The sequence below is a fragment of the Rhinatrema bivittatum genome, chromosome 18 (genome assembly GCF_901001135.1).
Source record: "Rhinatrema bivittatum chromosome 18, aRhiBiv1.1, whole genome shotgun sequence".
NCBI classification, from domain to species: domain Eukaryota; kingdom Metazoa; phylum Chordata; class Amphibia; order Gymnophiona; family Rhinatrematidae; genus Rhinatrema; species Rhinatrema bivittatum.
Window position 1 is genome coordinate 56,031,267 of NC_042632.1, and position 27,785 is coordinate 56,059,051.

General features: G+C 46.1%; 2 protein-coding genes across 18 annotated transcripts in view; one reads left to right on the forward strand and one right to left on the reverse strand.

Moving 5' to 3' along the window:
- Window positions 1–27,785, forward strand: part of ABLIM3 (actin binding LIM protein family member 3) — a 286,248-nt gene that overhangs the window by 116,248 nt on the left and 142,215 nt on the right. The window lies entirely within an intron of this gene.
- Window positions 439–27,785, reverse strand: part of SH3TC2 (SH3 domain and tetratricopeptide repeats 2) — a 35,591-nt gene continuing 8,244 nt past the window's right edge. For 3 of the 8 annotated variants that reach the window (XM_029583470.1, XM_029583469.1, XM_029583473.1), the window contains exons 2-18: window positions 25,674–25,802; window positions 24,646–24,759; window positions 24,393–24,520; window positions 23,882–23,987; window positions 23,629–23,772; window positions 23,034–23,232; window positions 21,364–21,440; window positions 21,036–21,231; window positions 20,098–20,225; window positions 19,661–19,702; window positions 17,563–19,269; window positions 15,213–15,393; window positions 14,101–14,251; window positions 12,288–12,410; window positions 11,641–11,791; window positions 2,964–3,160; window positions 439–1,378 (exon numbers count right to left, since the gene is read on the reverse strand). In XM_029583470.1, the coding sequence (XP_029439330.1) occupies window positions 1,226–1,378; window positions 2,964–3,160; window positions 11,641–11,791; window positions 12,288–12,410; window positions 14,101–14,251; window positions 15,213–15,393; window positions 17,563–19,269; window positions 19,661–19,702; window positions 20,098–20,225; window positions 21,036–21,231; window positions 21,364–21,440; window positions 23,034–23,232; window positions 23,629–23,772; window positions 23,882–23,987; window positions 24,393–24,520; window positions 24,646–24,759; window positions 25,674–25,683 (3,807 nt within the window). In that variant the 5' untranslated portion in view covers window positions 25,684–25,802 and the 3' untranslated portion in view covers window positions 439–1,225. Of the gene's footprint in view, window positions 1,379–2,963; window positions 3,161–11,640; window positions 11,792–12,287; window positions 12,411–14,100; window positions 14,252–15,212; window positions 15,394–17,562; window positions 19,270–19,660; window positions 19,703–20,097; window positions 20,226–21,035; window positions 21,232–21,363; window positions 21,441–23,033; window positions 23,233–23,628; window positions 23,773–23,881; window positions 23,988–24,392; window positions 24,877–25,673; window positions 25,815–27,785 lie in introns of all 8 variants that reach the window. The other 5 variants (XM_029583472.1, XM_029583471.1, XM_029583475.1 and 2 more) reach the window with 4 other exon arrangements.

The following is a 27,785-nucleotide window of genomic DNA, read 5'->3' on the forward strand; positions in this document are numbered from 1 at the left end:
AAATTCAGCCCTCGCTGACCCGTTTGCAGTAGATTCCTTGTCTCCTGATGAATATCTACACGGCTCTCACTTTATTTTATTCTGAAGACTCGCTCTGTATTCTGCATATGATGACAGAACTGCTTGGTTATCAAGAGGCTGCTATTCAGAAAAGTTGAGCTCCTATATTTAGACTCCTAAGTTAGGTGCCTAAAGTTTAGCTGGATTACTTGGGGGCATTCTGGGGAGTAACTCCAGTCATGCCATAGAGTAGTCCTACAGATAGTCAGATGCACTCATGTGGCTACCTAAGATAGCCGACTACATTCAATAATGCAGCTGCACAACTAAATATCCCACCAAAGTTAGCCACATAAGTTTAAGGATGACAAGCAGCACTGTGTATAGTGCTGCGGTGTCGACGTCACCCCTGCTACAGAGCAGAAACTCTTCGCTGGAGAAAATAAAGATGAATTTTATGTACAGAGCAATCAAGGTTACAAAAAGTGCAGCAGTGCCAAGAGTCACATTGAAAGCATTGCACAGGGACCAGCTTACAGCAGACCCAGTAAATAAATACTGACGGCACAGAGCTGGAACATACAGCACAGACCCTCCCCTCTTTATCTGGGTTCAATCAGGCGACAATGATATGGACCCCATCTTGAAAAGGTCTTCCTGTGTCACTGGCAAACCTCTGGGAATGGGAGCCCGCACAGCCCTTCGCTGGGCAGATCCCACCTGAAAACAAGGACCCCTTACTCGGGGGAAGGGTGAGATGCACGTAGGCAGCGATCTCTTTACGTTCTTGGTAGGAAATACTTCCGCTGTCAGTTTTGGACTTCAGTTTGTCTCTCACCCCACCTTTCACTTCTCCCTCTCTGCATCTCGCCCATATACGCACTTTCTAATTCGCTAAGTTTTTGGTGCTTCAGCATGGTGGGCACATAAGAAAGCGAGGAAACTTGAAAACCAACCCTCAGCTCTTTCCCTTGTTATTCACTGGACATCCCATCGCCCCCTTCCCTACAAGTCCACTGCTCCCATCCTGAAGTCCTTTGCCTGGAAACGTCTTCGGAACCAACTTCATCCCAGTCAGATCCATTCTTCCACCTGCACTTTACTCTCAAACTGGGCTTTCCACGAAGCGCATGCGTCTCAAGTCCGAATAAGCCAGGGTGTCTGCTGTCTGTCCTGTCTGCTTTCGCGTCCGTTGGAGTTTTCCTATGTCGGGGCGAGCGCTCTGCTATACAAAGCGAACAGCTTGCTCACTGTCGTGGAGGATTTCATTGTAGATATGAGCGAGTTTCCTTCGAAGGACCCTTTGAAGCTTTCCATCTCCCAGCTCTGTGGCTGCCGCCAAGGCCAAGAGGAAGTAGCTGGCAGCATCTTGAGCGTCCTGATAAAACAGAAAAGAGAGAAGGAGCGATATGAGCCCAGGTTAAAAACTCTCCAATGCTGTACTGTTGAATCAGCAGTTTGACCACCTGTATAGGGTTTTTCTTCCATTTACTTGTGCGAAAACATTTGCACCCCTGTTTTCTAACCTGCGTTAGGATCTCTGCGATTTACTGAACTATGGTGAGTAGCACAGTTTAGAAAGGACGTTACCACAGCCGGAAACATTCTCATGTTCTTGGCCACGGGAATACTCATTGCTGGACCCCTACTCCTTGATACTCTGTCCTCACTTGGATTTCAGACTCTGTCCTGTCACAGAGCTCTTCTTACCTCTTCCACTGCACTCTTAACGTTTCCTCTACTACCATCCCACTATCAGTTGATGGAGCTGAGGGTCGTTTCCTGGGCTCCGTATACTAATTCCCCTGGTGCTCTGACTTCCTTTCATGGCTTTCAGTACCATCTTCATGCTGATGATAGCCAAATTTACTCTGTGTAGAAATTTCATCAGCAATCCAATCCCAGATCTGTTATCCCAGCACCACCTTAAACTCAACATCGCCAAGACAGAGCGTCCTATCTTTTCCCCTAAGCCCATGAACCTTCTTTCTCTGTTTCTGTGAATAACACTGTAATCCTCCTTGTCCCCTCAGCCTGTAACCTAGGAGTCATCTTCAACTCCTCTCTCTCCTCATATCCAAAACTCTGCTAAAGATCGCTATTTTTAGCGATAGAAAAAAAATAGAAAATGGCCTCTATTGCCCTTGCATACAGGCAAAAGGAAGCTTCCGGTCAGCTGGGGGGCAGGACCAATTGAAGCTTCAGTAGGGCAAGGGATGGGAGGGACAGCAGGCCTGGGGAGGTTGGAAGGACTGTTCCTACATGGGGAAGGGGGAGTCATTTTTGGTAGTCAGGCGGGGTCAGGGTTCAAGACAAGGGACAGGCTGGGGTTCTGAATGCTGAAGTGGGACTGAGATCATCGGCAGGTGTATTAGCGCCATCAGTGCTCTCGGGGGAAAGCCTAACAGAGATTGAAAGCGTTGTCGTGATGCATGGCAAGCTATTTTAATATTAATGAGCTGCTGTACATGTATTTGCATGTGTCACAGATTATAAAGTTTTTCCCATGCATTACTTCAAATATTTTCCATATTATCTGCAACGTGGAAGTGAGAATTACCAATAATGTGCATAATGTGTTAGCACACGTTAGTAAAAAATCTTTTATGATGTGTTTGCATCATATATTATCGTTCTCCACCTTGAGCTAACTCAGGGAAGGCCACCTACAAATAAAGATTTATTGTGACTCAGTTGAATGTATCAGTGAAATATACAACTCAGTCCAGCACCGAACCCTTTTGCATTAACTAATGAATTTTTAATCAGCAGTATACCTTTAAAAATATGTTTACCCATTGTACTGAGCAGTTAGCAGCTGAAATATTAAAGACGACACTTCTATCTGTTTTATGAAGCTGGCCCTGGGCGGGTTTGTTCTTGGAAAAGAGAGTAATGCATTCAACAATAAATACAACTCCGATTCAGTTTTTGCTATCAGATCTTCCCCTGGTAGTGCTTACCTGCAGTTTTAGCAGGGTCAGGCTCCCCAGGCGGTAATAGACTCTTAAGCAGTACCCGGTCCACTCTGTGCACTGCGGCGGCGGAGGGCAGAGGGCCAGCGCCTTCAGGTAGCAGTATTCTGCCATCTCGTACATCCGCAGGAAATAATATGCGGTCGCCAGGCGGTGAAATGCCACCAGCTCCTGTAAGCGATCCCCTGCAAAGGAGAGAGAAAACCCTGCAGGAATCCTGCAGCACTGCCTGAGCCGAAATCGAGAAACCTGGCCTGAAGCTGATTCCCTCCCTGTCACCTGCAAACAACCAGGCGCTTCCTGAACTATCACTTTGATTCTTGCAAGAGGGATGTCCTTTGCACGTCTGCTCTCTTCTCCCAGTTTTCTTTTCTTTGAGTTTTGATTGTTGCAGTTTAGTCAAGGATGCAGTTCAATGCTGCAAACCATGCTGCAAACCATGACTCCTGACATCCCTGCCAACCTAGCACAAGAAAAAGCAGAGGAGTTGGCCCTCTTCTTTAGCAACAAGATCTCCAACCTAATAACACAGCTGAGAACCAACACTTCAACACCACCCAACACATACTTCCACCACAACAAAGACATTACTCTACAATCCTTCGAACCCATCACTAATTCTGAAATACTGTCTACACTGAAGAAAATGAAACCTTCATCTCACCCTTTAGACCACATCCCATCCAAACTTCTCCTGCTAATACCAGACACAATCTCCAATGCTCTGACAGACATTACTAACTGTTCTCTAGCACAAGGAATCTACCCGGACAACCTGAAAATTGCATCCATCAAACCGCTCTTAAAAAAACCCAACTTAAAGCCTAATGATCCTACCAATTTCCGTCCTATATCCAATCTCCCTTTCATAGCTAAGGTAATGGAAAAATTAGTTAACTCCAGACTCTCCGACTACCTCGAAGAACATAAAATTCTGTTCCCATCTCAATATGGCTTCAGAAAAGCTTTAAGCACCGAATCACTACTAATTTCACTGACCGACTACCTCATCATGGGCCTGGACAAAGGTCACACTTATCTACTGATCCTCCTGGACCTCTCAGCCGCCTTTGACACGGTTAACCACTCCACCCTACTAATCCAATTAGCAAACATCGGAATAACAGGAACAGCACTATCATGGTTCAAATCGTTCTTAGGGAACAGAAAATACAAAGTCAAAATTCACAACAAAGAATCTCAACACTACTCTTCATCTACGGGAGTTCCACAGGGCTCCTCCCTTTCACCAACGCTCTTCAATATCTACCTGCTCCCTCTTTGCCAACTGCTAACCAACTTAAACCTTAAACACTTTCTGTATGCAGATGACGTCCAGATAGTCATCTCCGTCAAGGAATCATACACCAAAACTCTAGAATTCTGGGAAACCTGTCTTCAAAAAATTGATGGACTCCTCTCAAACCTTAATCTAATACTAAACTCTTCAAAAAACGAACTCCTCCTAATTTCATCTGAAAACAGTAACATCGACACAAACCCTCCACCCAATTTACAAACTCCACAAGTAAGAAACTTGGGAGCTATCATGGATAACAGGTTAAACCTAAAAGCATTCATAAATCAAACTACTAAGGACTGCTTCTATAAAATCCAAGTCTTAAAAAGAATAAGACCACTCTTCCATTTTCATGACTACAGAACTATTCTACAATCAATAATTTTTTCGAAACTAGATTACTGCAACTCTTTGCTATTAGGTCTTCCATCATCTCACACCAAACCCCTTCAGATGGTCCAAAACACGGCTGCTAGAATATTAACTAACACACGGAGAAGAGACCACATATCACCAATCCTCAAAGATCTGCACTGGCTGCCAATTCATTACAGAATCATATATAAGTCCATAACCATTATTTACAAAGCTATACATCAACACTCTCAGCTCACCCTTCAAATTCCTCTCAAAAAATTCACGTCCAAAAGACCAATCAGAGAATCCTATAGAGAAACCCTACAAGTACCACCCTCCAAATCTATGAGGCACATAACCGCCAGAGACAGGGCTTTCTCCACTGCAGGACCAACATTGTGGAACTCCATCCCACCAGATTTGCGACAGGAACCCTGCCTTCCTACATTTAGGAAAAGACTTAAAACGTGGCTATTCACGAAAGCCTTTCCTGAACTAAACTAAACCTATTCCATTATTACCTATTCGCTCAGACTTTGCCTTAATCATAATAATTAATATCCCTACCTCATAAGGGCAATTCTTCAACGCTATAAGCACATTGACTGACATATATGTTATATATATTTAAACCCCTGCTTCTTTTCTCTGATCCAAGTTATATTACTCCCTTGTTTTATTGTAACTGCATTCCTTAGCCTTCTCTTGTTTAACGTTTTTTACTACTATTACTATTATTTTATTATTATTATTACTTAGATCAATGTTATTTATTGCCTTTTGTTCCCTATCTACTTGTTAATTGTAAACCGACATGATGCGATTTTTATCGCGAATGCCGGTATAGAAAAACTTAAATAAATAAATAAAATAAAAAATTTAACTGCAGAAACAAATGCATTCAGGCAGCCAGGACTCTTAGATGCGTCCCACCCACACCCAATGCCTGCAGGCCTATTCCCAAACTCGGCAAACCATCGCCTACTCCTGCCCAAGGCTGCTGTAAGTCCGGGCCAGGACACCACCTCAGTCGCACACATGACTGGGATACGGCAATACCAGGCTATAACTTGTTAAGGAAGGACAGAGAGGATAGGAATGGGGGAGGAGTGGCTCTATATGTCAGAAACAATATCCAAGCATCTGAGCTGCAAGGAAGATGGGGCAAAGAAGAAGCACTATGGGCAGACTTAAAAAAAGATGGGGCATCCATTTTTATTGGAGTGGTTTACAGGCCTCCAAACCAAAAGGAAGAGCTGGACAGAGATCTGATTGAAGACATCCAAAGGATAGCAAAGAAAGGAGAAGTGGTGATCGTTGGAGACTTTAATATGCCAGATGTAGACTGGAGAATCCCATCTGCAGAATCTAAAAATAGTAGAGAAATAGTAGATGCCCTGCAAGTAGCTTTATTCAAACAAATGGTAATGGAACCCACGAGAGAAGGAGCTATACTCGACTTAGTGCTCACTAATGGAGATAATGTCTCAGACGTCCAGGTGGGTGCCCACCTCAGCACCAGTGATCATCAAACGGTATGGTTTAATATCACAAAAAGGACACTGAAAAGAAGCACAAAAACCCAAGTTTTGATGTTCAAAAACACAGACTTTGATGAAATGGGGAAGTACCTGGAGGAAGAACTAAAAGGCTGGGAAAACGAGAGAGATGTGGATCAACAGTGGACCAATCTAAAAGGAGCAATCACCAAGGCAACTAATCTATATGTTAGAAAAGTAAAGAAAAGCAAAAGAAAAATGAAACCTATCTGGTTCTCAAAGGAGGTGGCTGACAAAATAAAGGCTAAAAGAACAGCATTCAAGAAATATAAAAGATCCCAAAAGGAGGAACACAAAGAAGAATATCTGGTAGAACTGAGGGAGACGAAGAAATTAATCAAGATGGCAAAAAGTCAAGCGGAAGAGAGGATTGCCAAAGAGGTAAAGAGTGGTAACAAAACATTTTTCAGATATATCAGTGAAAAGAGAAAAGTTCAAAATGGTATAGTGAAATTGAAAGGTGGAAAGGATCAATGCGTGGAGAGAGACGAAGAAATGGCAGAAATATTAAATGAATACTTCAGTTCTGTGTTCACTAAAGAGGACCCTGGAGAAGGACCGACACTAGTTAACAAGAAACTGGAGGGGAATGGAGTAGATGTAACTCCATTTACAGTAGAAAATGTATGGGAAGAGCTGGTGAAACTGAAAGTGGACAAAGCCATGGGGCCTGATGAAGTTCATCCCAGAATACTGAGGGAGCTCAGAGATGTGCTGGCAGGTCCGCTGTGTGACCTATTCAATAGATCCCTAGAAACGGGAGTGGTGCCGAATGATTGGAGGAGAGCGGTGGTGGTCCCGCTTCACAAGAGTGGGAACAGAGAAGAGGCTGGTAACTACAGACCGGTTAGCCTCACTTCAGTGGTGGGAAAAGTAATGGAGTCACTGTTGAAAGAGAGAATAGTGAACTATCTACAGTCGGGAGAATTGCTGGACCAGAGGCAGCATGGATTCACCATTGGAAGATCCTGTCAGACAAATCTGATTGACTTTTTTGACTGGGTAACCAAGGAATTGGATCGAGGAAGAGCACTCGATGTCATCTACTTGGATTTCAGCAAAGCTTTTGACACTGTCCCGCACAGGAGACTGGTGAATAAAATGAGAAGCTTAGGAGTGAGTGCCGAGGTGGTGGCCTGGATTGCAAACTGGTTGACGGACAGAAGACAATGTGTGATGGTAAATGGAACTCTCTCTGAAGAGAGAGCGGTTTTAAGCGGTGTACCGCAGGGATCGGTGTTGGGACCGGTCCTTTTCAATATCTTTGTGAGCGACATTGCGGAAGGGATAGAAGGTAAGGTATGTCTTTTTGCGGATGACACTAAGATCTGCAACAGAGTGGACACGCCGGAAGGAGTGGAGAGAATGAGACGGGATTTAAGGAAGATGGAAGAGTGGTCGAAGACATGGCAGCTGACATTCAATGCCAAGAAGTGCAAAGTCATGCATATGGGGAGTGGAAATCCGAATGAACTGTATTCGATGGGGGGAGAAAGGCTGATGTGCACGGAGCAGGAGAGAGACCTTGGGGTGATGGTGTCTAATGATCTGAAGTCGGCGAAACAATGTGACAAGGCGATAGCTAAAGCCAGAAGAATGCTGGGCTGCATAGAGAGAGGAATATCGAGTAAGAAAAGGGAAGTGATTATCCCCTTGTACAGGTCCTTGGTGAGACCTCACCTGGAGTATTGTGTTCAGTTCTGGAGACCGTATCTCCGAAGAGACAGAGACAAGATGGAGGCGGTCCAGAGAAGGGTGACCAAAAAGGTGGAAGGTCTTCATCAAATGACTTATGAGGAGAGATTGAAGAATCTAAATATGTACACCCTGGAGGAAAGGAGGAGCAGAGGTGATATGATACAGACTTTCAGATACTTGAAAGGTTTTAATGATCCAATGACAACGACAAACCTTTTCCATAGGAAAAAAATCAGCAGAACCAGGGGTCACGATTTGAAGCTCCAGGGAGGAAGATTCAGAACCAATGTCAGGAAGTATTTCTTCACGGAGAGGGTGGTGGATGCCTGGAATGCCCTTCCGAAGGAAGTGGTGAAGACCAGAACTGTGAAGGACTTCAAAGGGGCGTGGGATAAACACTGTGGATCCATAAAATCAAGAGGCCGTCAATAAAGAGTGGGTGGCTCGCCAGAATGACGGCTACTGCCTGGAGATAATACCCTTATTCAATAAACATACACATGGTTACTGTGACTCCAACATCACTCTAAGCTACAACAGCAAGAGGAAATGTGGAAAAAAGGATTCGCACTCACAAAGTGGGGAGTAGCTGGCTTGTTAAGGCGGTTACTACCCCAAACCAAATAAGCCTGATACTTCACTTTCAATGCATATCCAGCATAGCTCTCTGCTTCAACGGCAGGGGAGAAGAAAAACTGATACTTCACGCATAGCTCTCTGCTTCAACGGCAGGGGAGAAGAAAAACTGATACTTCACGCATATCCAGCATAGCTCTCTGCTTCAACGGCAGGGGAGAAGAAAAACTGATACTTCACGCATATCCAGCATAGCTCTCTGCTTCAACGGCAGGGGAGAAGAAAAAAGGATTCGCACTCACAAAGCGGGGAGTAGCTGGCTTGTTACGGCGGTTACTACCCCAAACCAAATAAGCCTGATACTTCACTTTCAATGCATATCCTGCTTCAACCGCAGGGGAGAAGAAAAACTGATACTTCACGCATATCCAGCATAGCTCTCTGCTTCAACAGCAGGGGAGAAGAAAAACTGATACTACACGCATATCCAGCATAGCTCCCTGCTTCAACGGCAGGGGAGAAGAAAAACAACCAATAAGGGCTGAATAACACAGTCTGGGTAAAACAAATAAACATGGGTGTAGCTTGCTTATTGCGGCGGTTACTACCCCTACTACCCCTAACTAATCAAGCTTGATATTTCACTTGGTTGCAGCTCCATCACTGCTCTCTACATTAATGGTGGGGGTGGAAGAGAAATAGAACCAAAGAGCTAAGAGAAACAGATAAGTATGAGAGAAAAATGTGAAGCTTGCTGGGCAGACTGGATGGGCCGTTTGGTCTTCTTCTGCCGTCATTTCATTTCATTTCATTTCATTTCATTTCATTTCCCATTACTTCCTGCTTACAAATTTTCCACATTTTGGGAAAAATAGGAAAGCGAGCTGCAGGCAACCCTCATGCCATTTGTAGTGGATATTGTACTTGTAACCTCCCCATTTCTCTTAAATCTGCTATAATTCATCCCGTTCTGAAGAAAACTCATTTGCAACTAGAAGTCAGGGAGAATGATCATCCAGTTTCTAAAGTCATTGAAAAGCAGCAGAATCTCAGTTATCTGCCTTCCTTTTGAAAACAATGGCTTCACGTCCCAAGCAACCTGGCTCCATGGAAGGATACAGCACAGAAACAGCTCTCACCGCCTTACTTCACCAGATTGGTCTCTGTTAGACAGAGGCAGGGGCAGCTCAAGGCAACCTGCCATCTGAGGCAAGGGATGAGATGGTGCCCTCCTCTCGCCCAGCCCCCTCTCCCTCCGTTCCCCCGCCTCTCCTCCCTTCAGCCACTGCCGGCGGGCTGGGCCTGGCCCTTCCTCCACGCTGCTGGCCTGGCCTCCCTCCTTCCCTTCACCTTCCACCGGCCTGGCCTCCGGCGGCAGCGGCCCACAGCAGCGACTCTCCTCTTTTCTGCCACCGTCGGCCTGGGTCGGCTGCCGTGGCAGGGGCAGGCAGAGTGAGGTGGACGCCACAGTGGCGTTCTGAAAGGGGCAGTTTTTGGCCGCCTCAAAATTCTGCCGCCTGAAGCAGCTGCCTCACCCTGCCTCATTATAGAACCACCCCTGGACTCCAGGTTTGTCTTGATCTCAGTGCGGCTTTTGATACAGTTGACCATCAGCTTTTTAATTGTTGCGTTAGAGAAAATTTGTTACAGTGGTTCACCTCTTTCTTAGAGAAACGTACGTTGAAATTCCGAGTTTCTTCCTCTTCGTCACTCCCTAGCGGCGGGATTCGGGGTTCTATTCTTTCCTCTGTACTCTTTAATCTATATCTTGTCCCTCTTGCTACGTTAATTCAAAGCTTGGGTTTTTCGGGGTACTTTTATGCCGATGATATTCAGATTCTTGGGAACTTTAATTCAATCGCAACTGATACTCTCTCTGATTTTAATAACTGCTTATCTCAAGTTTCTGGTTGGTTATATTCTTCCAAGCTCAAGACAAACCCACTTAAGTCTGAAGCCGTTTGGTTTACTCGTAATTCCTCTTCCTTCATTTCTTTTCCTCTTCCAGTTAAGAATACAGTTACCACCAAGTAAACAGTACTCCAAGTAAACCAAAATCACTTTTTATGTCTAAATGAACTACACTATAGAAATATCACATAGAAAACCTTAAAAATATTTTTTATGATTCAGCCAGCCTCTAACATCTTCCTTATGAATCTCCCCACATATAAATGTGATATTTCTATAGTGTATTTACAAATAAAAAGTGATTTTGATTTAGTTGGAGTACTCTTCTGTTCACTGACATTATTTGCCAAACTCAATCAATTAACTTTTGGCCATAAAGTTTTCTAGGTCCTGAATTTGAGTGCATGAACCCTGTAGTCCTTCAGGCTGCACTCTGACATTTCTCACTTCCTTTGCATAAGTTCAGCTCAAAATGCTCGTTCCTGTTACAACCTGACAAACGACTCTCTTCCGATATGCTCTAAACCACCACCATTTTCTGAGTTCTACCCTGAGCGCAGCAAAATCCCTTTTTCACCAGCAGTGCAGATAAGGTTTAACATGAGGCCCGGGATAACTCCGGGATAAAAGAGGTGACCACGGAACTCCATGTTCAGGAGGACAAGCCGAGCCCTTGCAGGCAGGAAGATGTCATTCTGGTATACACCATGCCAGGACATTTATACAAGGCAGATTGCACATGGCACTGTAATGTATGTTACTACTAATGTATCTGTTAGTCTACTTTAAGTTGATTGTAATCTGCTTTGGGACCACTCTTGGTAAAAGTATAATATCAAATGTTTGCATACAAAAATTAAACATATAACAAAAGTAGGATTCCAGCATATCTGCCCACATGCAATGTGGCTCAGTTTGTGCCACTGGGCATAGAACTCTACGGTCATCCTAGCCATGGGTAGATCCAGAGCTAATCAATTCATGGGGGAACACATCCACTTGGCCAATGGAAAGATAGTTCTGTGTGGCAAGGTCGAGTGTTATAAAGACTATAAAAAATGAGCTGTAACATGAAATAAACCTTGGTGGAGCTCTGTCACTTCAGTAGATTTGATTTCTTTTGCAAACTTTAGTATCTTCACGTGCAAAGAAGGCAATGAAAGACATTGACCTTTGTAGATTATTTTTTTTCTTCTAAATAGGACAAAGCTTCAAAATAAACCACAAGGCACACAACCCTATTGCAGAGTCAGGAAGAACCTACCCACAAGTGTGCTGAGCCTGGCAGCCGCACTGGCAAACTCCAGCGCCTGCTCGTAATCCTCTAGAGAGAGCTGCAGCTCTGTCAGTTTCTGAAAAAGCCGAAGCTCCATCTGAAGCTCACCGAGTCTCCTAGCTAAAGGAATAGCTCCTTCCTGCAAAAAACAAGAGTAGGAACACAAGAGGATTTTGCCACATCAAAACCAAGCAGCTCATTCATTACATCTGCTCATACAGCAGCACCCAGTGGCCTGTACTGGAACTGCAATACTTGTGGCTTTAACGAGACGGATTGGGTGCCAGAGGTCACAATACGTTGTCTAGTCACACAGTAGATGATGGCAAATAAAGACTACATTCGCCTTCCAGTCTGCCCTGTTATTCTGGTCTACACTTGCTAAGAATATCTCCCAAATGCCAGCCCTAGAAGCTTGCCAACCGGTAGGATGTGCATCTTATGCAAGTCTATTGTTTCCTTCTTCCATCATAGTCTCAGAGTTAATTCAACACCCAGCCGCATCCCCCACCCGTCTGACCCCCTTTTCTTACCACCATGGGAGACAACAGGGAACTGCCAAAGGTTAGGGCTGTTTACAGCTACCAGAAAAGGCCAGAGGAGAAGACAGCATACAAGAACTCTTCGTAGATTACCCTGTAAAAGGCTAGTGCTCTTTCACGTTTCCGGCCGCCGTCAAAAAATACGTCTCCAGCTTCCTCATACTGGTGCAGGGCAAGAGCAAAATCCTGGAGGTTCAGTGCTGTCTGGACAGCTGCCTACATCAGGAAGACATCCCACAACTGTTAGTGCCAAGAATATATTGTTGTAATTAGTAATATGCAATTAAACGGAGCATTTGCACGCTTCATCCACCCTGTTGCAAGTATTGTGGTGCACAAAAATGACCCATAGCAATTTTATACTCTCTCATTTCGTCAAATTTCATCACCAGTACCTGAGCAAATTGTAATTCCGAGAATTTGCCCCTTTCAGAATGTAGGAATATTCAGTAGACATAAGAACATAAGAAATGCCTTGCTTATTTTTGATTCAGATAATTTTGAAGAATTCCTATTTGTCTGCTCTTTATTTAAATTCACCTGAGCTACCTCAGCTTTTACTATCTTGTTTCTATTGGGAAATTCTGACTTCTCTGCTTTGCCAGGATCCTTTGATGATTCTTTGATCCAAACCATGTGCTCCTGAGCAACTGTTGGCTTTCCCCAATAATCTAGTTTAAAAGCTCCTTTCTCATTTACTATTGCAGTAATGCTTTGCTGTTTTCACAAGTGGCTTGGATCTGAGAGCCTGCCTGCATGGAGTAGCTTGTAAATAAGATTAATCTTGTAATGTTGTAATGTTTTTATCAGGACCAGTGCTGCCTCCTGCAAAGAGGAAGAGCAGGAGATCCGCAGTGCATGCTGAGGGCCTTCAGGCTGATTGAACTCAAAGTCAACACTTCCTACAGAATTTAACAGAAGGAGCTCACTTTATACAAACCAAAAGTGAAACAGTTATGTACATTAAAATGTAGACCGAAGGTCTTACTAAAGGACACTGCCACACATAAGCCTACATAACTGTGGGTTCCAGGTGAACTAGTAATGCAGAGCACACCATCTTGAGATAGTGAATAACTTTTGAGTTTCAAATGCCCTTTGGAACTATCTGGCTGCTCTGGGATGACATCCTTGCAGTGACAACTGGATTCTGGTTTCCTGGGATACTGAAGTCCAGTTTGGGTCTTCTCTCTCACATCTGGGTGCTGCATTCCATACGGGAACATTGCAGTGACATGGCACAGCATACACATCCTGGTAGGTGGCCTGCTGTCCACGTTCAGAGTTCTGTCCTTAAGGCGCTAAGGCTCGCACTAGCACATCTTTTTGAGTTTGAGAAGCAGTTAATAAGACATTTTAAATACAATAAATAAAATAGGTAAGAAAATGATTCATGGCCTGATCTTGCCCTCCCAAACTGATGTACAACAGACAATAAAGTCAATGTACCATCATAATAAATATAACTATATATCATAAAAGCAATGTAAAACTAAAAAAAGGAATGAGAGAACATAATAAATGCCAAGCTGGGTTAGACCATAAGATCAAATAATCCAAAGATAAATAAACTATACAAAGCAGACACTATAAAATCTACTATTTATAGCCTAGAAAAAGGGACTTTGCTTTTGCTGCAAGTTTCAGGTCATACCTGGAAGTACATTTCCACCAGCTCATCTTCTTGCAATAAGTAATAGAGTCTCCCAGGTCATACCTGGAAGTACATTTCCACCAGCTCATCTTCTTGCAATAAGTAATAGAGTCTCCCAGGTCATACCTGGAAGTACATTTCCACCAGCTCATCTTCTTGCAATAAGTAATAGAGTCTCCCAGGTCATACCTGGAAGTACATTTCCACCAGCTCATCTTCTTGCAATAAGTAATAGAGTCTCCCAGGTCATACCTGGAAGTACATTTCCACCAGCTCATCTTCTTGCAATAAGTAATAGAGTCTCCCAGCTTGTAGCCAGGTCTCTGCCACTCTGCCGCCCTTGCCCAGGTCAATGTTTATCCTCAGGCTTTGTTTGGTGTAGTCAAGGGCTGTCCTAAGGGACCTAAAGGACACATAAATACTTGTTAAGAAGCAATAAACTCCTCTGAGTTGTGCTTGGAGGAACCAAAATGCTTGAGGCAGAACAGACAGAAGAACCCAAACAGGCACTAGGCCTAGACACCCAGAAATGTCCCTGTCTGCAACAGGTTCTTGCTATTCTTATATGTTAAATGTGCTTTCATTTGGGGATTCCAAGACACTGGCTGGTAGGGAGGAGCATGATATGCCCCAAAAGAAGCACAGGATGCAGATGTTCACAGATTAGGCCATTCCCAGGGTATTGGCAGCCCAGCCAGACATGGAATGCCACCAGGGGAGGACTGCCTATCAGGGGATCGGGCATCCCCGGTGGGCCGGTCGCCCAAGTCACGTGGAATCCCCCCGGGCCGGTCGTCATCGGGAATCCGCCCCTGAATGCCATGAGCAGCTCCTTTGGCTTTTACAGTCATTCTCGCTAGGCACTGAGTTAATTGCCCTGGCTCTCAATGTGCACTCTGACTTGGGCTCCCAGAAGTGCTACTGCTTTCAAGAAACATTTTTATCCCACATTGAGAAGTGAGGGCTCCCAGCTAGCAGTCAAATTCCCAGATACCCTTTCATGGCTGTAGAGCACTTCTCTATGGATGCTCTGTCTCAGATCTTCAAAAGTGTCAGCCAGCGCATCTAGCCAGAATACTCTTCATGGTCATCACTGCATGGGCTTCTTAGTCCTGGTCTGCCCTCATAAGAACATAACATACTGGGTCAGACTGAGGGTCCATCAAGCCCAGCATCCTGTTTCCAACAGTGGCCAATCCAAGTCACAAGAACCTGGCAAGTACCCAAATATTAAATAGATCTCAAGCTACTAATGCCGGCACCAAGCAGTGGCTGTTCCCTATTGATTAATAGCAGTTTATGGACTTCTCCTGCAGGAACGTCTCCAAACTCCGTGTTTCTATAAGCAGCGAGCAGGCACTTACTTTGCTGTGTTCAGAGCTTGGTAGAGCTGGCTGAGAATCTGCAGGAGTTTCTCTTCCTTCTCTCTGTCCTTCAGTCGCTGCACCAGGGAGAGCCAGTGCTCGTAGTAAATAATGCATGCCCCGGAGTTTGCTGACACTTTGCTGTAGAAATGGCAGAGCTCCTCGGTCACCTGTAGCTGACCTGTGTTAGGGAAGGGGCAGCGTTATTTATATCACAGGTGATCCAAGGGACCCTGCTCCATCCATCTCTCAGCGTTCCATTAGTACAGCCTGGAGTGGTGCAGGGCAGGAATGAGGTGCCCTGGCAGGGTTGTGTGTGTGTAGTCTGAGTACTGGATTAGGAGGCATTGCTACAGGATGGTAGGAATGAGGTGTATTAGTAGAGCAGGGTGATCCGCACTTGTCCGTGCTGCATTCTTAAAATTACAACATCAGCTTGATTATTTTGGGCAAAGTGCAATACTTGAGAAGCACAGAGCTCTTAGCTTCAGAAGTACGAAATGTCATGTAGGCATTTTATTACCTTTCAGTTACCACAGAGAAAGTTTATTGTTTTAATTAGTTTCTCCACTAGTTAGGAATATGTGCAGTGGCTGAAGGTGAGCCTCTGGGACAGGAGTGCTCTGCACTGGGCTATGCTTACATGCTGCCTTGGCTTCCTTCTAGGGCTTATGACCAGATGGCTGCACAGCTGGCAATGCCAAGTTGCAGCCCTGCAGGTGCCCATGCTGCAGCCCTAGATAGTCAAAATGACGCTATTTTTTTTCAATGCATAGATAAGGATTCTTCATTAGGTGCCTCTGACACAGTACAACGCTGTTTTAGGTTAGGCTGAATGCTTTCCTAATCTAGTTTTGAAAGTAGCCATTGTTGTGCTATTCCCTGTCTCATGAAATGAGTTACAATTGGCTTGAGCTATATTTTGGAAAAATGGCACATTTTTCTCACGGAGCATCACACTTTCTGTCCTTCCCAGCAGAATATTAGCTGCTGAGGTCAAGTCAGGGTCTGCAATCTCTTCCTGCGGCACAGGATGGAAGTGCTGAGGGACTGGGAGTCTGGGACTGTCCCACTCTTGACTCCCTCTGTGACTGCATTTTTGGCTCTTGTTAAAGTCGCCATGGACTGCACATCACTAAAATGCACAGTGTTAACAGGAGAGGCGACGGTGACTGTCAACGTGATGCGAACCACTGCAGGACATTCCAGAACACATCTCCTAAGATCAAAAGAAGTCACGGTTCTTACAGGGAACAATGTCTTCTGTCTGCACTAAATAAAGGAGATTACACAGTAACATTAAACTGCAGCAGTATCCTGACAACTAATTGCTTGTGTCACTACTGTAACTCTGTGCAGGTCACTGACCTAAGAAACTGCACTTTTTTCTGTCACAGGACTCAGCCAGGCCCCGTGAAGATATGGTAAATAATCACCCCTTTGTCTCCAGCTAGAAGCACTAGGCAGGGCCTGAAGGAAAGAACCAGAAAAAGATGGCGCTGCTTGAAATGAGGCCTGTCCCTCCGGAGGAGATGGATAGGGAGGCTGGGCGGCAGGGCTCAGCTTTCCAGAGGTGCTAGGGCGTCAGACAGGCTTCCTGCTGCCTTTATCAGTAATGGAATCTAAAATATGATTTTAATGATAAAGGTGATCGGAAGAACCATGAGTGGCGTTGATTACTGTGGTTAGAAAGGTAAAAATCAGCATTGACTTAACAGGAAGCTATTTGTGCTCTGTGCCTCATCTGTCTGAAGGCGTTCACTTTATATTTTGTTTTGTGCCATGTCCAGCGCCTGGCGTCCTTCTCCCTGGTCTTCAGCAGGCATTTCGTCAGCTTCTGCTGCTGAGGGCATGAAAAGCAACTAATAAGATGATTTGCCCCCCTAGATAAAAGCCATTTACCCCGGAAAATCTTCAATCTGAAGACCGCCCCCCCCCCCCCCAAGCATGCAGGTAAAATGTGTATCGTGGTCCATAACCCCCTGACCTTTACCTGCATTGCCGTGGCTGGGGGAGGCAACAATAACCCCTAGGTTTATATTTGGCGGCTGCAGAGCTCCGTGGGGGCCTTTTCCTTGCGCCGTTGTCTCAGGGGGAAGGATGTGCACACAATTCCCATGAAGAACTGAGGGTTGAAAAGCACCCAGGGGCTTCTCATCTGCCCACATGGTTTTTAAAATTGCCCTCCAAAACTGGGGCAAGTTATTTATCTTTTATCTTGGTAAGTGGGCCTTTCACTCCAACGGAGACGCGTTATGTTAATAGGAGGCTAGGACGGGCTGGGGTGGGGGCAGTTTGAAATTACACGTGGAAGCCAAGCTGCCCCAGGAGGCACTCGGGGTGTACTCACTTTTCACATTGTGTGACCTCAAGGAGAACAGCAGGGCCAGCTCATACCAGACTTTGCCATCTTCAAGTCTCCCTCTGCCCACCACGATCTGCGCCAGCCGAAGCAGAACATGGACCAGCTCCACCTCTTGCTCAGCCCCCCCCAGCTCAAAGTAGATCCGGGCGGACTTCAGGAAATAGCTCTCCGCCAATCGGCTTGCCCGGCAGGACAGCGCCAGGGAGCCGAAGTTGGCAAGGGCAATGGCCTGGTTATGTCTGTTTCCGGTTTCCGTCGCCAGTTTCAGCGAGCACAGCAAGCTCTCAGCTGCCTTCTGCAGCTTGCGCTCCCTCCTGAGGGCCATGGCCAGCAGATTGTGAACCACGCCGCACTGCGTGACGCCGTCCGTTTCGTGCATGGAGTGCAGGAGTGACCGCATCATCTCTGCGGTCCTTTCTGGCTGACGGCCCAAAAGATGCATCCACCCCGAGAAGAGGGACGACTGGAAAGAGTCCTCCTCGCTGATCCTCGCACTCAGCTCAGTGGCCATGTCTGCATAGTAGATGGCTCCCTCCAGGATCCCATGCTGCAGGTGGAGTTTGGATAAAATCGTACATAAGGCCTTTTGAATGTTTACAGTCCCAGACTGATAAGAACAGCACAAAGCTTGCCTAAGACAGAGGGAAGCCTGAGCTGGGATGTGGCTGCCTCCCAGTGAGCAGCCAAAAATCCTAGAGGTATTCCGAATCACCAGCCCGACCCTCCACGAGGGCGCCGGCGTCTCGCTCACACTTTCGGGACCGGACAGCCTGGCAGATGCTAAAGCTAAGTGTGGGAGGTACTGCTTGTCATACAGGCAGCTCAGGATGGGCATCACGTCCAGAGGAGCGGATCCGGTCAGAGAGGGAAAGGCGACGGAAAGGCACTGCAGGCGTTCGGTGAAAGGCAGAACCTCCTCGTACCTGCCAAGCTGAAGCAGGAGTCTGGCCAGCAGCAAACAAGCCCGTGCCTCCATGGGGGCGCTGCTGACCACTACGGCTTTCCTGAGTACGTACATCAGTGCCGCCAGCTCGTTCTCCGCACCTGAGCTGTGCTCCGGCAGGCAGGCCAGTAGTGTGGCTGCTTTCTCCATCACACGCTCCAGCTTGGCTCTCATTTTCTGCTTGAGGTAAACGGCGGTCAAGTTCCCGTACAGTGCAGCCAGCAGGGGCAGGTCTGCGAACCCCTGGCTCAAGGCATTCAGTGCTTCCTCAAAGTAAACTCTGGCCTGTGAAAGCTTCATCCGTCTAGCGCAGAGCCGGCCCAGAAGAAAGCAGCATCTTATGTGAGCCCAGGCCATTCCGCTCTTCTTGGCCCAGTTCCTGGTAGTTTCAAGATAAGAAGCCACTTCCTCTTCATCAGAGAACCCGTAGAACGTGGAACTCAGGAAGGAGAAGGAGGCGTCGTACAGGGGTCGGAGCTGGGCCTCATAGTGGTCTTGGTTAAGGAAAGTCAAAATGGGATCAAAGACCTCCGAGTCCTCCAGATCAGCAGCATTAAGGTCAATGAAGAACTTGGGTTCATCCATGTCCTCGGCCTGTGGCAGAAGGAGGTCCTCCTCAGCCTCGGGGGAGCTCTCACACCCCGCGCTCGCCTGATCTGGCCCGCTGGGTTCAGCTAAGTCATTCGTGATGTCTTCCTCCTTCCAGCGCTCGCACACCCCCTCTCCTTTGAAACCTTCATACGCAATCTCTGAAAGGAGATTAGACAACAATGAAACAAGGGTTTCCCATTCATAAAGAGTGCACACCACCTATTAACTCGAAAAGTTCCCCAAAACATGAACTGAATGGCAGTGAGATCCAATTTGATTTATTATTTACATAAAAATATGCACGGCCTGCCCATCCGCCATTCTATAGCGCTCTGCATCTCCGAGCACTAGGTTCTTATGTTCATCATATTTGTAGTGCACGCCTGCAGTTCACATGCATCAAACTCCCATCGCACAGGGCGCAGGAAGGAGTCAATGAGAGGGCAGGAAGGAGTCAATGAGAGGGCAGGAAGGAGTCAATGAGAGGGCAGGAGATGGAAAGGGGGGGCAGAGCAGAACAGTTCTGTCAAAGCTGTGGCACGCACTCACCAGAGGACACGCGGGCAAGCACGTCTGCCGGCTCACATCCATCTGCAGAGACAGAAAGGCAGACGTTCAGACCCGGGGCAGGTTTATCTGGCTCTTAATGCTCGTCTTCTCTGAACCTTGTTTTCTTGTCGGCCAAGTACCCGTGAAAGTCTTCACCTTCCAGTCAGCAGAATAGCAGAGGATGGGAAGGAGAAGTTTTCTGCCTTTGTCCCCCTGTCATTCACAGAGCTGAGATTTTCCGTCACAAAGATTTGCAAACTTTTCTACTTTCAAACTGATTACGATTCTGTAAGTTCGTGCAGCTAGGCAAACAGAGTTTCTTTCATTAAAATGAGCCTGGCCGGTGCTAGGGGTGTGCGGCCCCAGCCAGAGGAGGCCGATGCTCTCCCCTCCACCCACAAGAAGTCTGCACTGGACCATCCTGCGGCAGAACTCACCAAGTCTGTAAACGGAGCTGATGTCTGTCCGGGCCAGGTCGCGGAGCAGCCCGGCACCGTCACGCTCCTCACGGGGAATGACCAGGGACGGCCTCTCCTCTTCACTCACAAACACAAGGTGCTTCTCCCTGAGCGAGGACAAGAGGAAAGCATGGGGTAAAGCCAGAGGCCATGGACCCAGGGGTGCAACCACATCCTGAATGCACGCATGAGATAAAACGCTGCAAGAAAGCAGGCAACCTGACGGATTCTCACCCTGCCCCTTTGCCAGCCTCCCTCACAGTAATATTCATCCTTTTTATAGCAGGTACGGTAAGTCCCTGCCCCAGCGAGCTTACAATCCAAGAGCTATGTTATCACATACCAGAAAGAGTTTATGCAACTCATGATCCCAAGCCACCCAGAGGTGGGCTGTGCAGGGACTTCCGTTTTAGGACCGACCTGGGCTGTTTTCTCCTAAGGGATTGCTTGTCACGTGTAAGTAAGAAAAAGGCGCCGGATCGACATTTACCAACCCAGAAAAGGTATTTTGGCCATCACTAGCACAGTCCACGCGAGGCGTACGTAGCTGTTTGTAGGGCAACAGCGCCACACAGTGCTCACATGCAGCACAGCACAGCTGCCTACTGGAGACTTCCTCTCTCGCATCTAACGGGCCATGGTCTGAATTCAGTTTTGTTTAGTATCACTTAAAGCCACAGAGAGCATGAAATCTCCCTGATAGCACAGGCAGACCTCAGCACTGCCTCTGTCACACACACTCATCAGATTCTAGGATCTTCAGTAGCCCTGCTTTCTACTCCCAGACTTAATTCACATTTGTTGTGGGTAGGAAGTGGTAAATAGGGCCAATTATTTGTCACAGGGGAGCACGTCCCTGACTGATTTCTGTGCTGTCCTGGAACCAACTATGCCGGTGCCTTTCAACGAATACTCACAAAGGTGCGCAATCATCAAGGGCCACGTGCTCTGTCTGCACAAAGCCAACGGTGCCACTGTCAGAAGACTTGCCCACAAACCACTGAAGTCCAGGTATGAGGAGGCCGACGATAGCAATGCGGTCGCCCCTGCAGAAGCTCAGCTCGTCCCAGCGTTGTCCTTTGTAATCTTCTGTTGCTTTGCACATCCCCCTGCCTAGGAAAGAAAAGGCTCTGTTTGTAGCCACAGTGGCCTCAGTTCCTTGAATCGGCGGTGACGCTTCTAACGTGGGCTGAGAGGGGCAAGTCAGGGAGGGTGGCGGGTGGAAGGGGCGCGCCAGACACCTACCCATCAGTTGGCAGGAGCCAGGCCTGCTGCTGTGCTTGGGAAGGCTGCAGTGCACCGGGTAGTTCTTCAGGAACCACCTGCAAAGGGAGATCTGGGATATCGCAGGCAATTTTACAAAGTTGCAAGGATCATTTTACCTGCGGATTCTGCAGCATTTCACAAAGGGAAGGCCTGAGCAGACTTCCCCTCTGAAAACTGGCCAAGGATAAAGCACTCACAGAGATTTCCTCCTGCTTCTCCCGTGCATACATTTCCCAACCAAAACAACATGCAGAGATTTCTAAATGCAAAACTATCTGTGCTTTTGCCTCTCCCAGGCTAACTGTACCCCAGGAAGGCTGCCACAAAAATGCGGGTAAAAGAATTGTTACCTGCTTAGAGGGTGGACAGTTTTCTGAGGGCTGATTTACTAACTGGCTTCTAAAGCTTTCCCTACCTCTGTTCTGACGTATCAAAGCTCATATTTATTTCCTCAGTGGTTGATGACTAGTGTGTGCCCTCCCACCATTCACAGCGATGGATCCAGGGCAGCACGGTCTTTTACACGAAACATCATCGCACTGTCAGCTGCAATGGCCCTCTGTCTCTGCATATCGGAAGATGACACCAGGATCTCTTACTGAACACTTAATCAGCCATTTCTACATGTAGTTTTTGGTAAGTGTATAATTTCAAACAGGAACATATAGAGGTCTATATTCAAAAGATTTACCCAGCTAAACTGGTTTAACAATTTGAGCCTTTAAGAGAATTAATTTGTGCAGTTAAAATCACAATTCACACTAATTTAGCTGGGTGAAAAAGAAGTCAGGCTGGAGGCTTTGAGAGTTAGCTAAGCCACTAAATTTAATCAGCTATCCACGGCCACACAAATGTCATCCTAAACCTACCCACTCACATTCTGGGCAGGTAAAGGTAGCTGGGTGCCCAGCTAAGTGTGGCTGAATGTCCGTCTAAAGATAATTGAGTCAATTTACCCAGTTATCTGACCCATTCAGCAGGTTTTTGAATATCATCCCCCTAGAAATGCGTGTGATGATATGAAGTGAACTGGGGATCTCAGTCGTCCCATTGGGAGAGTGATGACATCATATAAACACCGTGGCCATCAGTGGGCTTCCATTACTAGTCTAGTCTGAAGCGAATTATCCAGGAAATGGGGTGGGCGAGTGTGGGGTAGGAAAGGTGGAGATGAAGACAACTGTGTACTTCTAAAGGCACAAACTTTGACTAGTATGCACATTTAAATAAGTTCCTTTCTACACAGAAGCCATCTAACAGGAACTTAGGTACAATATGAAGCCAGAATGTACATTGGCTTCATTTACCTGGCTTAGTCCTACCTCACTTCTGAAAGTTGTGAACAGCCTGACCACTAGGTCTGGCATTAGCTATGGCGTGGCAGCAAAATACAGCATATTTCCTCCTGCCTCTTCCTTGAGGCTCCTTTGGAGCAAGAGTTATCTGAAAACTCTAGCATTTTTATTGCTTATGAACAATTGACAAGTAGAAGCAACTGAGCAGACTGTTGTCACTAGGTAAGTGATCCTTATCTATTGACAACTTAATATGTTCCATTGCTGTAGATATTGAGACCAGTAGCATCAATCCCACCGGTGAACTCATTACTTCATACCAAAGAATACAATTTCTGTTTAATGTGCACCTACTGGGAGAAGGGATTCGGCAGAGGTTCTATTGCTGAGATAGGCACTAGCCCACGTTGACCTGTGAATGAGGACAACCCTTCCCATTTCTGTTCATGGCCAACATTCTTCACCCGCAGCAGCTCATTCTTGGAAACCTTCAGATCCTCCTCTTCCCTTTGCAGGTGTGGGACACAGTGTACTACTCTAGAAAAGAAGGTACCTGCAGCAGCCAGGGGAGAGAATGGAAGCAGTCAAAGAAAGGCAACAGCAATTAAAATATGCAATGAAACTGCAAATATTGTCCATTTACTAGATTTTATGGAGCCCTTTAATGGAAGGAGCCATCTTTACTTCTCATTTCAGTACTGTCTTCCACCACACATTTGATCTGCTGGTCAATGCTCCAATTCATGTGTTATTATTTATCAGGAAAGGCTGTTTTCATCAGTATTGACAGGAAAATCCACTGCAGAAGATAGGCATCAGGCTGGTCAGAACCCTGCTTGGCTTTGTGAATAACGTGCGGCACTCGTCTCTTTCCGCTCTGGACAACAAGCCTTGGCATTCAAGGTCAAAGGCTGCAAATCCACAACCCATGCCCTGAGAAAGCACTCACCTTCCTGCAGTAAAAGGCCCAGGTACATCATTGTCAGATGGTCTTCATCTATTCCAATCCGGATCTCTGTGTCCTGCACCAGGGTGCTATTCAGCCAGTATACCTCATTAAAGAGCAGCTCTTCCAGACAGCAGGCCACATAACCTAATTCATTCAAAAAGCACACTGTTAACAAATCAGTTTCTTTCTACTTCAGGCTACAGTGATGGACACAGAAAAGCAGAGCAGCACGGATCTAGTTATTACACTGTACCTAGAGTTAAATATGTTGAGAATTTCCAGATTTCTTCTACGGTCTTGAAGGTTATGACAAAGCGATCCTTCTCAGCCTGCAAGGACAGCAGCCTGGCCGACAGCTCCTACAACCAGAAGGCCAGGGCAGATAAGAAGGCAGAATTATACTAGTAATGCTAACAAGAGAGATTTCCATATGATTAAATAGGCAAGTGATCCTGACAAATCAGTGCTCAAGTGTCTAGTCCTCAATAGCCCCTGGTGAAACCAGAGCATTACTACTGAACTCGCTAAGGAGCCTGTGGAATAAGAAATGGCCGCATTTCAATGTGGATGACAGTCTCAAGGTAAGCAGCGGGTAGTGAAGGATTCACGAGAGCTTGGTGCGGCACTGTAGGTTTTGTGAGGAATATTAACTATTCCTAGCTTCTTTAATACACTGATTTAACACAACACAGTTGCTTGATTGATGCCATGGCCCTGCCTTGCGTAGGATGTCGTCTTTCCTGAGGTCCCACTCAGGCTCATACCTTGAACAAGGTCAAGACCTCCTTCTGGTCGCTCTCCCAGGCCCGCAGTCTCTTCCTCGCAACCTCCTGCAGGTCAGCATTGGGACGCTGAGAAGAACGGCTCAGGATGGAAAAGGAGAGCAAAATTTCTGCAGAAGAAAGCCACATTTTTAAAGAAAGAAGTAGGGTTAAATGCTGACATTACAATTTATTTAAAAAAAAAGTGATAGCCAAAGAAGTAGGAAAGGGATCTAGAGAACAGAGAAAACCGTACCTGTGGGGTATCCTTCCCCTACCGCCAGTGACACGGACTCAGTGCCCAGATGGTCCTCTGTTGACTGAATGGACTCAGTGGAAGATCCTGGATCTGCAAGGTGACCTAAGGAACCTTAAAATATTACTGGCAAAGCAAAGCTCTCAGAAGGTCGTTCTTGAAAGAGTAACTCAGGGTCCGTGATGTCCGCTGTGCAGCAGAGGCCTGAGGTCTCGTCATTTGCTCATGTTTCTGTTTAGGGTGATTAAGGCAGAAAGTGTTGCAGAACAGCTAAGCTTAGCCCAGAAGGAGAGGGAGAAGCAAGAGCTACTCTTTCATGGCCGCCTGGGGGCCATTTTCAGTATCCCAAGTTGGGTTACTTTTTTACCCATGTATTTGTGGTTAATTTTTCAAGGAAAGCTCCCAATGTACTCTGCCTATGAACACCTCCTGCAGTGCCCTTGGGTACAAAGAACCTGCACGCTTTGCATTTGCTGTTTCTGTAAGAGGCAGGAATTTGAAAAATCCACTCTGCCACGCTCTTTCTTCCTCTAAGCCCACATCTGCTTCTGCTCACTGGAAAGAGGATGGTTTTCACCCAAGGCAATCTGGCCAGGTGACTCCTTAGTCCTTATGTGTGTCCTCATAGTGGCCACCAGTGAAATGACACTGGAAATAACTCTGTGGACCTGCATCCTGCTCTTTCAGAAGAGGAGGTGTGGAAGCTGTGCATGCTGGATCACTGCACAAAGGTGTGCACTCTACCAAGGCAGCACTCTAAAATGCCACCAAACTGTAAATTTTGTGGAGAGCTCCTTCCTTCCTGATGGAGAGTGAGACCACTACCTCCTTCCCCGCTACACTCCACATCCCCCTTTCACAGGCTTTCAATCATGGCCTGTGTGCTGAAGAGATAAGGAGACAGATTTACTAGGAAAAATGTAACATGGAATTAGACCAGTCCTTCTGTCCCTGAGTCATATCCCGAAGATGAAAGTGCACATCTGTAGTACACAGCTGGATGGATCCAGCATCTCCAGATGACCTACCTGATGCCATGACCTCCTCCTGCTGAAAGCATTTTTCTTTGTCCTCGGTGGTGTAGCTCTGGAGATGTGACCAGCTGGCCAGGTGTGCAGGAGGTGTGGGTGTGGATGAGGAGGTAGCAGACTCTTGACCTGGAGATGAGACTATTGAGAGGTTAGGTTTGGGTCTCGAGGCAGCAGAGTCATAAAAAGAAAAATACTGCAAATCTCATGAAATGTGATGTTTATCTACATTATATGAATCTTACTTTGTTCAAACATACATAATGTATGTGAATAGGCAGACTGACTAACAGACAGACAGACGGAGGTCAAGAATCAATGAAGTCTTATAAAGAAATACTGAACAAGCATTACTACGAGAGAGGACATTTGTGTTTGTTATTTAAAAAAAGGACCAGTCGATATCCTTTTTATCTACAGGAAATTCCTCATGCATTTCTGATTCAGGTTTATCCAGAATTTCAAATATAATCATACAACCCGTTACAATAGGAGAGGGGGAGGGAGAACCAGACCTAAGAGGATCCAACCATCTCCTGTTTCCCGATGGCAAATGTCAGGTTGAACTGATTGCTCAACAAACTCCACAGTGCTCGCCTTCTGTTGCCTCGACCCATAAGGTGCACCTAATATTAGGGGTGTGCATGGAAAAAAACTTTCATGTCCTTTAGAAGGGGGGCTTGGCTTACTTTTTTCTTTTCTTTCTGTGCTAAAACTCCGAAAAAAATTAAATCTTGGTTTGGTTTTTTTGGGTCGTTTTGGATGGGAAATGACAGAAAATAAAGCAACAGATGTCATGGTGACTACAGCTCATCCCTAGTCTATGCGGAGCAGTCACCAGCAGAAAATCCTCAGCTTCAACTGGGTAGAGGAAAAGAAATACTTTATTAAACATTTGCAAGAAAATATTTGGCCGCATTTGACTTTCATTTAATGCAGCATTTGTATTCCAACTTTTGCAGTTTGCTGTTTCAAGGAGGATGGCAAATGAAATAAACGTCTCCAATCCTACATTCAGAATTTAAAAAATAGCGAAAGCCCTAACTCCATGATCCTCGTTCCCTAATTTGACATCATCTCATTCACATTGTGAGCACCGTGGAAGAAACCTCTTCCCCTAAGGTGACTCGAGCGTGAAAAGCTGGGAAAGCTTCTAATGAGATGACAAAGCTTACACAGATATTATAACGTCAAAGTCCCCCTCACTTGGGTTCATGTCCCATCTAGAGCCTGACAAATAATAAACCCCATGTGTGAGAAGTAACGATTCAGATGGCACCATAAGTACCTCCAACATGTTACTAAATAAATATGTTTCTTAAACGTGTCCTTGGGAGAGCCAAGCTTTGACTTAGGGAGGTTAACAAAATACGAATTTCTTTTCTTTACAGTGTTTTCCAATAATTGTAGCTTGCTTTGGAGGATCCACTTGTCCTTCATAATGGAAAGATTAGCTGCTTGTAGGTTAGAAACTTGGTTCTCCATAGAAAGAAATTTGCCATTGCTCTCCCGGCTGAGTATTCAGATCATCAAACTTGAATGCTCCTTCGGCAGTAAAACCACATGCCTAAGTCACGTGTCGAGGGAGAATTCCTTCCTTATGGTAATTACCCTCCAAATTTCTTGTAGTGAATGTTCCTTGCCTCTGGCATGCTTAGAGGCGTCAAAATGGAGATAGGGATTTGGGTTGCTGTTTTAATCCATCCAGAGAGATGAGGTGAGCCCGTCCCTGTCGACAACCCTTCAGAAACCCAAACCACCATGGCTTCCATTACCTGCTGCACCTCTCTCACAACTCCATCTGCAGCCTGAGATGAGCCGGGGGAGAGAGTCATTCCTACTGTCTCACCATCCACAGCTCCACCTCCAGGTGTGCATCCCATGCTGCCTGCTAGGGTCCTTGCAGATAGCAGTCTTCGTGGGAGAGGACTCAGAGTTAGGCAGGGGTGAAGGAGTCCTTTTCCCAGAGTTCAGAAACAACTCTGAGCTTCAGAGATCTGCAGTCAGCTGATTGCCTGGTGGCTCCACAACACCTTCATTGGTTGTTCTCTACGACAATGCTGGTTCCACAAGGAGATCTATCCGAACTTGTACTGATGCCAGAGGTGATTG